Source organism: Phallusia mammillata, chromosome 6, assembly GCF_965637545.1.
Source record: "Phallusia mammillata chromosome 6, kaPhaMamm4.hap1.1, whole genome shotgun sequence".
In the NCBI taxonomy this organism is placed as follows: domain Eukaryota; kingdom Metazoa; phylum Chordata; class Ascidiacea; order Phlebobranchia; family Ascidiidae; genus Phallusia; species Phallusia mammillata.
This window is the reverse complement of record NC_137257.1, coordinates 27,118,984-27,131,412: the sequence shown is the minus strand read 5'-3', so window position 1 is coordinate 27,131,412 and position 12,429 is coordinate 27,118,984. Positions and strand designations below refer to the sequence as shown.

Sequence of the window (12,429 nt, the reverse complement as noted above, 5' to 3'; positions counted from 1 at the left end):
AACAAATTATAGACAACACATTTATAAATACCTAGTAAACAGCCACAACTATGCAAGCTACATTAAACATACCAAAATAATATTAACACACAATAACATTTGTCAACAAAGCGATTGAAAGTAGTGAACCCGCCAAAACAAGGTCATAGGTGTGTTCACTCAAGCACGACGATTCACGTGCTCATGTGACATGACGTAACAATGTAGGTTAATTTATAACCCAACAAACAACCGAACAATGGCGTATGCTGGACGAGCTATTTTCATCTTGTTGCACCAAACTACACGCGAAATTGTAATGTTATGCATTAGCAGTGGTGGGATTCAAATTTTTTTCAGCCGGTTCTGTTACAAAAAGTCCATTGACAATAACCAGTAATGCTAACTGGTTCGAGACGGTTCTACATAACACATATTCTTTTCAGTTATATTTTATGTTCTGTTCGTTAAACCACGGTTTTTGCGTAATGAGTCTGCCGCCAAGCTGTCCGTATATCTGACACTAATTAACTTCTGCAGTTGGAGTAAATCCGTTCAAGCCTAAAAACCGAAATCATGTCACGTTATTGTGAAGCGATATTATATGTCACACTAACGATTCATTAATGTCTTTTGAAACATCAAGTGGTTGAATTTGTAAATTCATTTCGCTTCTGGAAATCTAATTTAAGTTTTGGCAAACCTGGAAGATTTTCTTCAAATAAAACAGAAAAGTAATGCAGCCAAAAAGTTTTTTTACAACATGAAACATTATTGCTGTTAAAGTATCACTCCAGCAGTGCTCAGCTTTTCGTTGTATTACATTTTTAGATTCAGTTATGTAACAATTGTCCGATTTAAAATACCATGGGTAGTAGCCTACGCCAGGGGTCCGCAAATAGTGGGTCGCGAGACCTTCCAGTCTGGGTCGCGAAATATATTAAATTTCCCATGAATATAAGCATCGCATCTACAGTATTAATGAATTTCGGCTTTTTTAACTTTTTCATTATTATTGCATTGTTACGTATGACTACGTAACTATGACATAAAGTATATGTAATAATGCAAAAAGTTAAGCACACGTATGCAAGCAAGCGTTTTCTGATTAGCTGTATTCTCAACACAGAGCCCACAGTTCTCATTTGTTAGAATAAATACGTTCGTTTACCTACTGTTTTATGTGAAAATAGCAACTGACAATAGCATAATAGCAGTCTTAATATTGATATTTAGTTGATCAGTATTTTCCACAACCGTACATGCTAAAATGCTTGGGTCGCGAGAATTTAGAGCAATTTTTTTAGGGTCGCGCCAAAAAGTATTTGCGGACCCCTGGCCTACGCCGCCACAGAAAGGTTGGGAATCGCTGGGTTAGTAGAATGGATTAAGCGTTGCGTCGTTCTAAAATGGCCAACCCAGTGTTTTTCGGTGGTTTCTTTTCCTGTCGAACCCCACCCTCTTTCCGTAACACGGGTGGTTAGTTTATTGGCCCCCTCGACTGGTTCCACCAACGTCACGTTGCATGTATTCTAATAGTGTACACCAGCCTCCGGTATCGAAAACTGCGGCAAATAAATACTTGGGTTTTGAAATGTACTGCATTCGCTTAAACTGCGGGTGTCCAACCTTTTTTAATGGGGGCCAATTTTTATCAGGTGCAGCGACGCCCACGGGCCAACGTTTTTTGCAAAGTTTTTAACTGGACAATTATAACACAAAATTTACGCCATTTAAATAAATTTTGGGATTTTGTTGCGTCAGCACCATGTATACTTTTTTTTCGCCGGTAAATAAAGTTCAATGGAAAAGCTTTTGCGTGAATTTGCAAGTAGCTAAAACCCAAAAACCTAATTCAAATTGTAGCGGGCCATACCCGACAAAATTTGAAACAACAGTTGCGGGCCACTTGAAATGCCGCTGCGGGCAGCACTTTGGACACCCCTAGCTTAAACCAAGCGGCAACTACAACGCATAATGCCAGCGCAAGAAAGTTTAGCTTGTTTAAGCAAAACTAACCACGCATCGCGCAGTAACCTCCTTCTGTTGTGTGGTTAAAGAAAAGGTTATCTGTAATAAATTCTTTTTTGTCAGTGCTATACCGAGTCCGAGTCAAGTCTTTTCACAACTGGGACTCGAGTCCTTTAAAAAAGGTGACTCAAGTCTCTCTAACACTGCATTAACTTAGACAGAGCAATCTACAAAATCACAACCTTGCCAACAACAGTTTTCTCTTTCATTTTGTCTGTTTTCAAGACAAGAAACATTTTTTTGTTACTGCATTCGAGCATAATTGTCTGCATGTTGTGTTTTGTTTTATGTGAGTAACTGTGCAATGTTTCCATTATCACCTCAAATTCATTTTATGGCAACAATTTTTGTGTGAACAAGGCAATACTGTAGTGCAGGGGTGGGCAACCCGTGATCCGCGGGCCAAATGTGGCCTATGCTGCTAGAAGCAAAAGCGAATTTCAACGAATATAAAGATGCGGCCCACAATCTAATCTTGGTAATTGTATTGGGCCCCACAGTGACAAAGGTTGTACACCCCTGCTGTACAGCAAGTAATGAAATAGTGCACAAGCTTTTGCAGGTAATATGAAAAAGTTCAAGCATTCCTCTAGTTGTTTCACTCAGATTGTTGGTCATCAGAACCTGATTGTGACAAACAGATGTATTGTTATGTAATAAAAGCAAGTCAATACATAATGCACACTGTTTCAACGTATAAGGACTTATTAGTACAGGTGGTGGCAATACATTATCGGTATAAGCTACTCCAGTTTGTTAGATTGAAACAGTGTGGACTGTCTGAAGGTTTATTGTTTGCTCACAATCCTTATATGACATCATACATACCTTTGTGTTGTTGTTTGTTTTCAATTTGTGATGATGGTTTTATTTTATTTGTAAAAGTTGTTGTAAATAATGAAATAAGAGCCAAAATCATAATTGCACCAATAACGTATGACATAACTCCACGAAAAAATCCAGCGCATTTGTTACATTCACGTCTGAAAAGTTTCAAAAAATATATATGTAACAAAATTTCCTGCAAAAAACATTAAGTTTGTAAAGACGGCTAGAAAGGTGGCTTTCCCACATATTTCCATTTTTACATTGTGCACCCTATTTATCAATTTACTACACACCCCATTGGTTCTACAAACATGACTGTTTTTGCAAGCAAAATGCAAATTAGTCATGGTAAAAAGGTTTTAAATTTTTTTTATAGATTTTTTGACAAAAAACATTATGCGTCCACTTCAGGGAAGGGTACCCGTAGAAGGGTGGCTTAGTACATTTTGCTATAGCATGTACACTACAACCTTTTTCAATCGTAATATATTCCCTATTTTTTACATTAGGTCCACATTAGCCAATGTCTTTATGACCTTGATTTGTTTCAACAGGCAGAAACACATGGGTCCCAAAAACTGCAAAAGACAAAAACTGTGACTCACAAACATGGATTGAGGTTTTGAATTATGACGATAACGACTCCGTTGGACACTTTGTCAGTTATGCTCATTGCTCCATAAACAAAAGCTCCAGTTGTCTGAAATGTGTAAGTTTGTTTCATGTTTTAAAGCTATCTCACATTTACACACAATATTAGCTATATCATTTCTTAATTTTACAGCAATCTGAAGCTTTCAATACACTCAAACCAGTCTGTGTTTTCATTGGCAATGTAATTATTGTAAAATCAATTACAATTTTGAAATAACTTTTTCGAAACTTATTCTAAAGATACATTTAGTCATGAAGTCAAATGGGCTTCACACAGCAAAGTAACAATACAAGCCAATTGTTCTGCTTCACACATAAATGCATTTCACCAGGAACAGCACGACCATTATTTTATCACTGAAATGTCCTCACCTTTTATGAACTTGACATTATACCTGGCAGCAATAGCTTATGTAATTATCTCTGGTTAACGGAATACTTACAGTTGCTTTGCCGATGAGCTTTGCTGTCATTGATAGTGACATCACAAGGATGATTGATGTTCCCATCCCGAGAAACACGGCCATTCCGAACACCATAAAACTGTGCGTGGGAATAAAGTAAGCCCAGATACAAGCTCCCAACACTAACAAGCCTCCAAAGAAATAAACAACCTGCAAAAATATTTGTATTATGTCATATATTTTTCTACTATTGTAAAAGCATAGAGCCAATAAATGATAAGCTGCAGACAGTGCACAATATTTCAACCTATAAGGTCTCTTTAGTGCAGCTGGTGACAAGAGAATTGCTTGGCCATTGTGAGCCAGTTTCTTCTGTGGTTTATACTCGGTTGTGGCTATGGACAGAATAGGTGAGGCATGGATTTTTAGCCTGTTACTCCTAACGAACTGAAGTGACATAGATGGCTACACTAGCCAATACGGCCGACCAGCTGCACTGATGAGAACTTATAGGTTGCAACAGTGTGCATTGTCTGCCGCTTTTCTATTAACATTTGCAGTTAAATATTTTTCTAACATACTTTTCACCAAATTTTAAATTTTGTCACTGACCTCCTGTGAAATGAAACTTGTTACTGGTCTCACTAACACAGCAGCCAAAAACCCGGACAAGTAAACAACAAGTGGAACAACAGCAATATATTGTTTGTGTAGTTTTAATGTGTCTGTCAAATACATTGGCATGTAAACCTACACAAAACAAATGATGCTGCTATTTTTAAGGCCTGATAAACAGAAAGTACACGATAAAAATCAAATGATTCTTCTGCAGAAAAAAGTATGAAAGATTTTTTTAGTGTCACAATATTAAGGTATTTATTGATGCAATAAGCAACCTCGTGCTTTTAGAATACTTTAAGAATTTTGCAGTTAAAGTATAGTGAACATGTTGGTCACATTTTACCTGTGAAAGGTTCACCACCAATCTTGTGCAACTGTACAACATTGCTGTCTGCAATAAAGTTTCTGATTGTTAAATATATATTTACATATTAAACTAAATTTCTATAAATTAGCAGTACATATTAACAAAATGCTTCACGAAGTACAGCGATTATTTTTTTATGAAGCAAAGTGATTCGATCACATTTTCTTGTTTTATTTAAACAAGAAACATTTCACCCACAATTGAATTCTGATGTATGACTACAGTGTATGACCAACTCCAACACAAATACCATGAAATGTTTTATGGTAGGAAACATCAAGTTAAAAACCCTAGTTTTGTTAAAAAACCTTGTTAAGTTAGCATAAATATCCGCTACACAATTTGTTTTCATGTTTGCAGTAATTTTTTTGGGAGTAAAACTTTACAATTTGCTAACCTGATAAAACATTGGCTTCTTGAACCAATCATACCAGTGGTTTATTGAGCAAGCGATTGTCGTTATTTCTAAAATAAATAAAATTATGATTATTTATTGCAATGCAAAATCAAGTCAACTCATTTTTATCACAATAAAACCCCATTCAAGAAAACTGCCCAAAATTGAGAAAACAGTAAAAAATTGGCACAAACTTTGGACACAACTCAATGCAGCACATATTTAAACCTCTGCAGAAGTTCTTGATCAAATCGTTTCATAACTTCACATGTCTACCAGACTCCGCTAAACCAGACAAATAGCATTTTTCCCAAGAAATAACACATTAGCAAAAGCGGTAGTTAGCAATATTTTGCACTTTGCAGCAATTCCAATCCAACAGAAATAAAAAAATGATGCTTTACAAATATTCATGGCCTTGTTTTTATTACACTTCATTGTATTAAGTTCTCAACATATAAGTTTCATTTGTGACGACTTGCAATTACGTACACAAGTTCAGAAAAAACGTTGCAATATTTGTCATTTTTTACCCGGAGCTGTGTTTTGAATAATCGGTGTGTTTTCTTTCGGTCTCTGGATGAGTTGTGTGTTTTCTTTCGGTCTCTGGATCAGTGGTATATTTTCATCTGGCAGTGAGACAACCTGTCCATTTGATTCACCTGCGATATTTAAGACGATGTTATCCCAATTTGTGGAAAACACCAATAACTACATTATATTAGATTTTAAGTTATATTAAAGTTTCTGTGTTTTCTACTTTTTAAAACAAGGTTCTTTGATGGGGTGATTGTGACCATTTTTGGAGTTGGGGGGGCATAATGTTACTGATTGTACAAATATAGACAAAACAACGCTAACTCTACCTCACAAGCAGATTTTTAACAAAAGCAAGGCACCAGAGGCGCATGTAATATTTGTTGTTTTGTGATCTAGAGAGCAAGGTTTGGCATTTAATTTGCCACAGGGGACACTTTATGTATTGTGATGGGCCATACCTTTAAATGGCAATGCGCTTTCCCATAAACTTGTTTCGCTTTTACACCTCAAATAGGCCTACTAGCACTTCCCAAATAGCAAAGTAATTGTATCATTTAATTCGGTGAATTTAGTGTAAGTTGATGTTGAATGTATGGGATTCTCCTCCACCAAGCTAGCCTATCAATAATTTAGTGCATTAACTTGCTCACAATTTTCTCTGCATGAATCTTCTGGTTCTATGAACGAGTGGGGTCGAGAAGGTCCTTCCTTTAATCCGAGATGAAAAATCGAAGAAAACAAAATTCCAGTTCCAACCACAATTAAAACCATTGTCTGCAAACAAAAAGATTTTGAAAAAAATGATGAACTAATATATAATGAGCATATTTTGAGCTTTTAGGCAAAAAAGTAAATGGGAAAATAGACAAAAACAAACAAACAATAGGAAAAATCAAGTTTATAGAGCTCTTCTGGCAAATGTATTTCTATACCTTACCAACGTTTTGATATCCTATACAGGGCGCCTTCATCAGGGTAAATAACACTGAATGCGACTAGTACAGTGCACGATAAACAACTTCACATTATGCCTGGCAGCAATACCTTATATATATACAATAGGCAAGATGACAACAATGCTTAACCAATAGAACTATGTTGCTGTTGTTAAGTTACACCATATCATAATGATTCACCACAGGAAATGCTTTACAATCAGGCCAACATGATAAAATTGATTTTACCTGAAAAGCTGGTGCATCAGCCGGGGACAGTTCACTGTTTTTGGACGAGTGAGGTGAGGGGAGCCCAAGCACCCCCCAAGCTACTCCATACACAAATATGCTGCTTAAAACTGCAAATGTATACCTAAAAAACAGTAATATTAGAAGTTAATACTTGTTGTTGCTGTGCTATTGTGATAAATGTGTAAATAACACTTCTATGCAAACCACATTAAGGTTTTAATAATAACTTATTGTACATTTACATGTTCGAATCCTACCTGATAGCGTTAAGAGTAACTCTTTCCCCGTCATCATGCGTCAATTCAGGAATTAACGCGAGATGATTGATTTGGGTTGACGCCCATCCAATTTGAGATATAAGAAAAATAGGGGCATAATATATAAACTGTGCATACTCTGCTGTGTTTTGTTTACAGCCGATACATTGCATGTACAAAAATGGATAGGTGAGTGCCAGAGATACAGTACCTGAACAAAAAGTAAAATAAAGATGTCACAAACTATAAATTTCACCATGTTACTGTTTCACACACTTTGGTATGATAATGTAAAACTTAGGCAGAAACACATGGGTATAAAAACATGCAACAATTTTGATCATTATTTTTACAAAAAGGTCCAGGGATTTGAAATCAATTGCACCATCCAATGCATTGCTTTGATTGACTTCATTCATTATTGGCATTTTTTCCGCCTTCGCCTTATAAGGTACTACACAATCTTTTAAACTACGCCATAACTAAAATTGCACCAAGTATTATGATTTTTAATACATTATTGTTTTTCGCACTACAGCCAACAAATCAGGCTATCATGCCTGAGGCGATATTAAACACCACACAACTAAAATTATGAAAAAACACAAGTATTCTGATTTCTGAACTGTTTGCCTGGTAGTAAAACTAAAAACGCGTAGCGTACGACTTCGCGTGACGTCATAAATGATTCGGTTGAATTTATTCGACAGCACTGCCGAATATTCGGTTACGCCGGAACCGAAAATTCGCCGATTCGGTACATCTCTAGTTTAAGGGTGAATGTAGAGTGGTCTAATTAAATGAGGAGCAACAGGCAAATTTGGGATCTTTTAACCCAGGGGTGTCCAACACGTGGCACGCGTGCCAAAAGTGGCACGCAGAGCATTTGAAAATGGCACGCGAGCTTTTGCACATTTAGATGAGATGGTAAACATTAGGATTTGTCACGCAAATTAAATTTGTTTCCATTGATTCTTCTTGGCCTTTATTTTAACTTATGTAAAGATTACCATTAGTAAAGTTACACAACCCCCAGTCTGCAGAGTATGGCAGTTCCCGACGAGATCTCGCGCGTGCAGGACCTACATGTTACGCGTGCGCGCGTGCACGACCCGTAAGTTCGCGTGCAAGACCAATTTCAGCAGGCGCAAAGCAAGTAAAAGAGGTCAAGACAGGCCAATTAAATGCCTTTGGTGCAAAATTTTCGCGTGCAAACCCCAAAACTTGGCGTGCAAAATTTTTAAATTTTTTTTTTTTTTTTAAAAAACAAAATTTAAAGCCTCCTTGCCATAGGCGTAGAGTTTTAAAAAATGCCTGGGGTGCGACTTTTGATCAATAGCGCCGATACCTATACCATGTGCAGTATATGTACCTGTACGATACTTCGGCGGTATGCGACTATACCGTATATACCAATACCTTTTCTGTGTTTTAGCTTGTAGTTTCTGTCACATTATACTGTAAATAGTCACTTGGCACATTTCTTTGTGTGGTTGGGGTGTTTGCTGTGCGTCCAATAACGTATGCATATACCGAAAGGACGATTTGCCGAATCAGTAATTTTAACAACGATTTAGTTTTTAAAGAACTTGTTACGCAGGAAATAAAAGTAAAACCAATTCACGTTTCAAACATAGCTGATCGTGTATTGTTGACGCCCAAACTTAGGTCATCTTGAATTAAGTTTGTGTCGTTGCAGTGCTTTGCAAACGGACATTAAACACGGCTTAGGAATCGGTAATGCAAACCTACATAACAACATCTAAAAGCGGGTATAAGCCCCTTGCATTGTTTAATGTTGGCCCATGGACTTCATTAACGAAAAAAATGTAATTATTTTTATTTCAGAAAGTTATTGCGCCACATAACACTAAAACGTTAGTGAGCGTGCCATTTATGTTGCGTTTCAACCGATGTCTGTTCAGTTAATTACGTCTTGTTTTCAGTTGGAAATACATTTTACAACCGACGTAACTTCAACAAAGATAAGTTTTTGACGTTACACAAAGTACTCCAGTGCCCCTTGCAAGCTATTTGCACTTGTGTCGCGTAAACAGAACAAAATGTTTCTGGAGTATAATAAATAAGTTTACTCGCACTTGACGACATTTTTTTCTAACCATTTAATAGGGTTCTACATATTGGCCAAATATTCGGATTGAGCCCGTGCCGTTAAGACGTTTAAGACATGGTTTGGAAAAAGTACCAAAGGTTGGCACGCGAGTATATTTTGAAACCAAAATTGGCACGGCGGTGTGTTCGAGTTGGACACCCCTGGCCTAAACCATAGGCGTGGAGTTTAAAAAAATACGGGGGTGCAACTTGTAATCATCGGCGCTTCTACCTTTTCGTAAACGTGCTTTATAAGCTGTAGTTTCTGCCATATTATGTTGCAAATAATCACTTGACACAATTTCTTCGTGTGGTCGTGACATTTTATGTACCTGCTGAACGATTTGCCGAATCAGCAATTTTAACGACGATTTAGTGTTAAGTAATTTGTTACGCCAGGCTATAAAAGTAAAGGCGATTCACGTAACGTAGCCGACTCAGTATTGTTGAGTTGTGGCGCTTAAACTAAGGTCACCTTCAATCAAGTTTAGGTCGTTGTAGTGCTTTCATTGCAAACAAACCACGGCTACAACACCTAAAAGTGGCTATAAGCAGTGGAAAGATTCAGCCGGTTCGCACCGGTTCTATAGAACCGTCTCACAAAATTTTATGAGACCAGCGAACCGGTTAGCATTACATGTACTAAAAAAATAATGACAGAAGGTTATTGCGACTAACAACGCTAAATAAACATAAAACACGTTTCAAAACCGACATAACTTAAACAAATGTGCGATTTTAAAGTCATACAAAGGTCAAAGCTGGGGGTGCGCGCCACCCCGCACTCCAGTGCTATTACAACAATTTTGTCCATTGTTACATTTTACCAACTTTCAGAGGCGTTTAATAAGACTACACAGTAGGCTACACCTTGCAACACAAGCAAGGTCCAAAACAGCAATAATTTGCCGAAAACAGACCAATTTAGTTTATGATGTACACTGTCTTACCAAATAAGTGCCATGATTTTCTCCGGCCATATTTACAGGAAATATGTGTTCGGTCTGATTCGAACCCGATAAAAGTTGTTGCGATTCCGTCAGATAGTTGACCAACCAGCAAAATATTTCCAGCCATACTGTTACTGAACTCCAAAATCTGGTAGATCAAATACTTTTTGTTGACAGTTTTAAGTAAACTAGGGTTCCCCTATTTCTCGACTTTATCGTTTAAAATGTATTTTTTAAGAAAAATTTCCGGTTGTACGCTTTTTTGCTTCTGATAGCGATTGCAAGTGGTGATTCGCTGCCAAACCAGCAAAAAACGAAGCGACTGTAGGTCCGTGTTATAGATATAACGCAACTAAGCGCGACTACTGCGTGGGAAATGTGAAAGTTTAGTGGCAACCTAGTATACACATAGTATATGCATGGGCGCCGGCAGAAAATTTTGCAAGAGGGGGCAAATTTTGGCTCATACTTTAATACATCAAAAATTTGTTACATATGAAGCCATAAATCGTGCACTTCACAATTGAGTTGCCTAAAAGTTAAAGCATTGAGCGATGTCACAAATCCCCACGCTGCCACTTTAATTAGGTTTGCTGCAAAATATGTTAAATTGAGGTACACTGAAATTCCAAGGGGGGTCAAGTGCCCCCTCTTGTTCCTACGTGCCGGCGCCCATGAGTATATGATACATAGCAAAGCAACATAGTATTGGAATATACTATGGTGGCAATGCACGCTAAAAGTCGCTGTTTCGGGAGCAAAAGAAGAAAGTGATCTGCCCAGTGCGCTCTAGGGTTGATTTAAAGCAACAATTACATTTAATAAGATGTGTCTTTTTTATATTTTGTTTATTGATACATGGCGTAATTTCTTGCCAGAAGTTTTTATTTATTTTTCGAGAATCGAGACTCGATTTTTTTCGAGATTTCTCGAGAATTTCTCGACAAGAAGAAACTCTAGTATCACTAACATAGTTTTGGGAAACTTGGTATAGGTTACAACTTTTTTTAAAAACTTACCTCATGATAGAAAACTAACAAATAACTAAACCACATCGCAGAACAAAGATCATTAAAAACGTGCCCGACTCCATAACAAAACTTTTCATAGTTTCGCAATTCTCGAGTCATAGTGCAAAACTAATCAACAAAAATTATGTAAAAAATATACTAATATTCTGAAAAATGAGTCGGTGTTTAACTTAGTATGTACCAAGTACGAGAGAACAGTATTCCATTTAACACCTAATTTTTTGTGCTGTGAGATAATACTGCAACCCGTACATAACTAAAACAAACCCAAATTCTCACACATAAAATATCTAAACCCGAAACGTAACTGGTTTATTGTCATTCTAAACCTTTTGACAAAGATTAAAAGGAGTTTAATACGTCATATACTTAGTTATCTGTCATAATTGACATTATAAAAAATTATAGACAACACATTTTTAACAACCACAACTAAGCAAGCTATACATTAAACGTACCGAAATAATATTAACACCAAACTACACTCGTGTTCGCCATATGTTTAATATTTCTGCACAACATATTCTGTTCACTGCACAACGCTTTTTCCGCTTTTTTGGTTTTGCCTGTATAACTGCAGTAACATTAGTATAACTTCCGCGGTTAGAGTAACTCCGTTCAAGCCCAAAGAACGAAATCTTGTCACGTTATGTCACAATAACGATTCATAATTGTAGGTCAGAAGATAAAAGCGGTTGCAATTTTTCGCTTTTGGAAAACTAATTTCGGTTTTTGGCGGGCTTGGAAGTTTCTTTTTTCAAATAAAACAGAAAAAGGGCAGCCAAAAAAACTGTTCTTACAACACGAAACTTCGTTCTGTTTAAGTCTTGTTTTTACTTTAGCCAATTAAAGCAGTTACTCCAGAAGGGCGCGTAGATTAGCGCAGTGCTGGGCTTTTCGTTGTTTTACATTTTTGGCTTCAGAACGTAGAGATTGTCTGGTTTGAAAATTCTTTCCAAGGGTGCTTGTAACGCGGTGACGATGGGGTCCGCGACCACAGAAAGGGTGGGAGCCACTACATGCTTGTAACGCGGTGACGATGGGGTCCGCGACCACAGAAAGGGTGGGAGC

At 37.1% G+C, this 12,429-nt stretch overlaps 1 protein-coding gene and 1 long non-coding RNA gene across 3 annotated transcripts; one reads left to right on the top strand and one right to left on the bottom strand.

The window, feature by feature from the left end:
• Positions 1-2,197: 2,197 nt before the first annotated feature.
• On the bottom strand, positions 2,198-10,468 carry LOC145233739 (major facilitator superfamily domain-containing protein 12-like). Of its 2 annotated transcripts, XM_080098511.1 has the most exons (12): positions 10,328-10,468; positions 7,266-7,476; positions 7,006-7,129; positions 6,472-6,595; positions 5,815-5,943; positions 5,282-5,349; positions 4,861-4,908; positions 4,509-4,646; positions 3,936-4,106; positions 3,444-3,538; positions 2,839-2,993; positions 2,198-2,634 (listed from the first exon to the last, which is right to left on the bottom strand). In XM_080098511.1, the coding sequence occupies exons 1-12, from the start codon at positions 10,452-10,454 to the stop codon at positions 2,609-2,611; spliced, it is 1,416 nt and encodes a 471-aa protein (XP_079954637.1). In that variant the 5' UTR covers positions 10,455-10,468; the 3' UTR covers positions 2,198-2,608. The 2 variants fall into 2 exon arrangements, with proteins under 2 accessions (XP_079954637.1, XP_079954638.1); XM_080098512.1 differs by lacking the exon at positions 4,509-4,646.
• Positions 3,492-3,665, top strand: LOC145233740 (uncharacterized). The gene is made up of 2 exons (XR_013861174.1): positions 3,492-3,547; positions 3,623-3,665. It is a non-coding gene; the product is annotated as an uncharacterized LOC145233740 (long non-coding RNA).
• Positions 10,469-12,429: the final 1,961 nt, after the last annotated feature.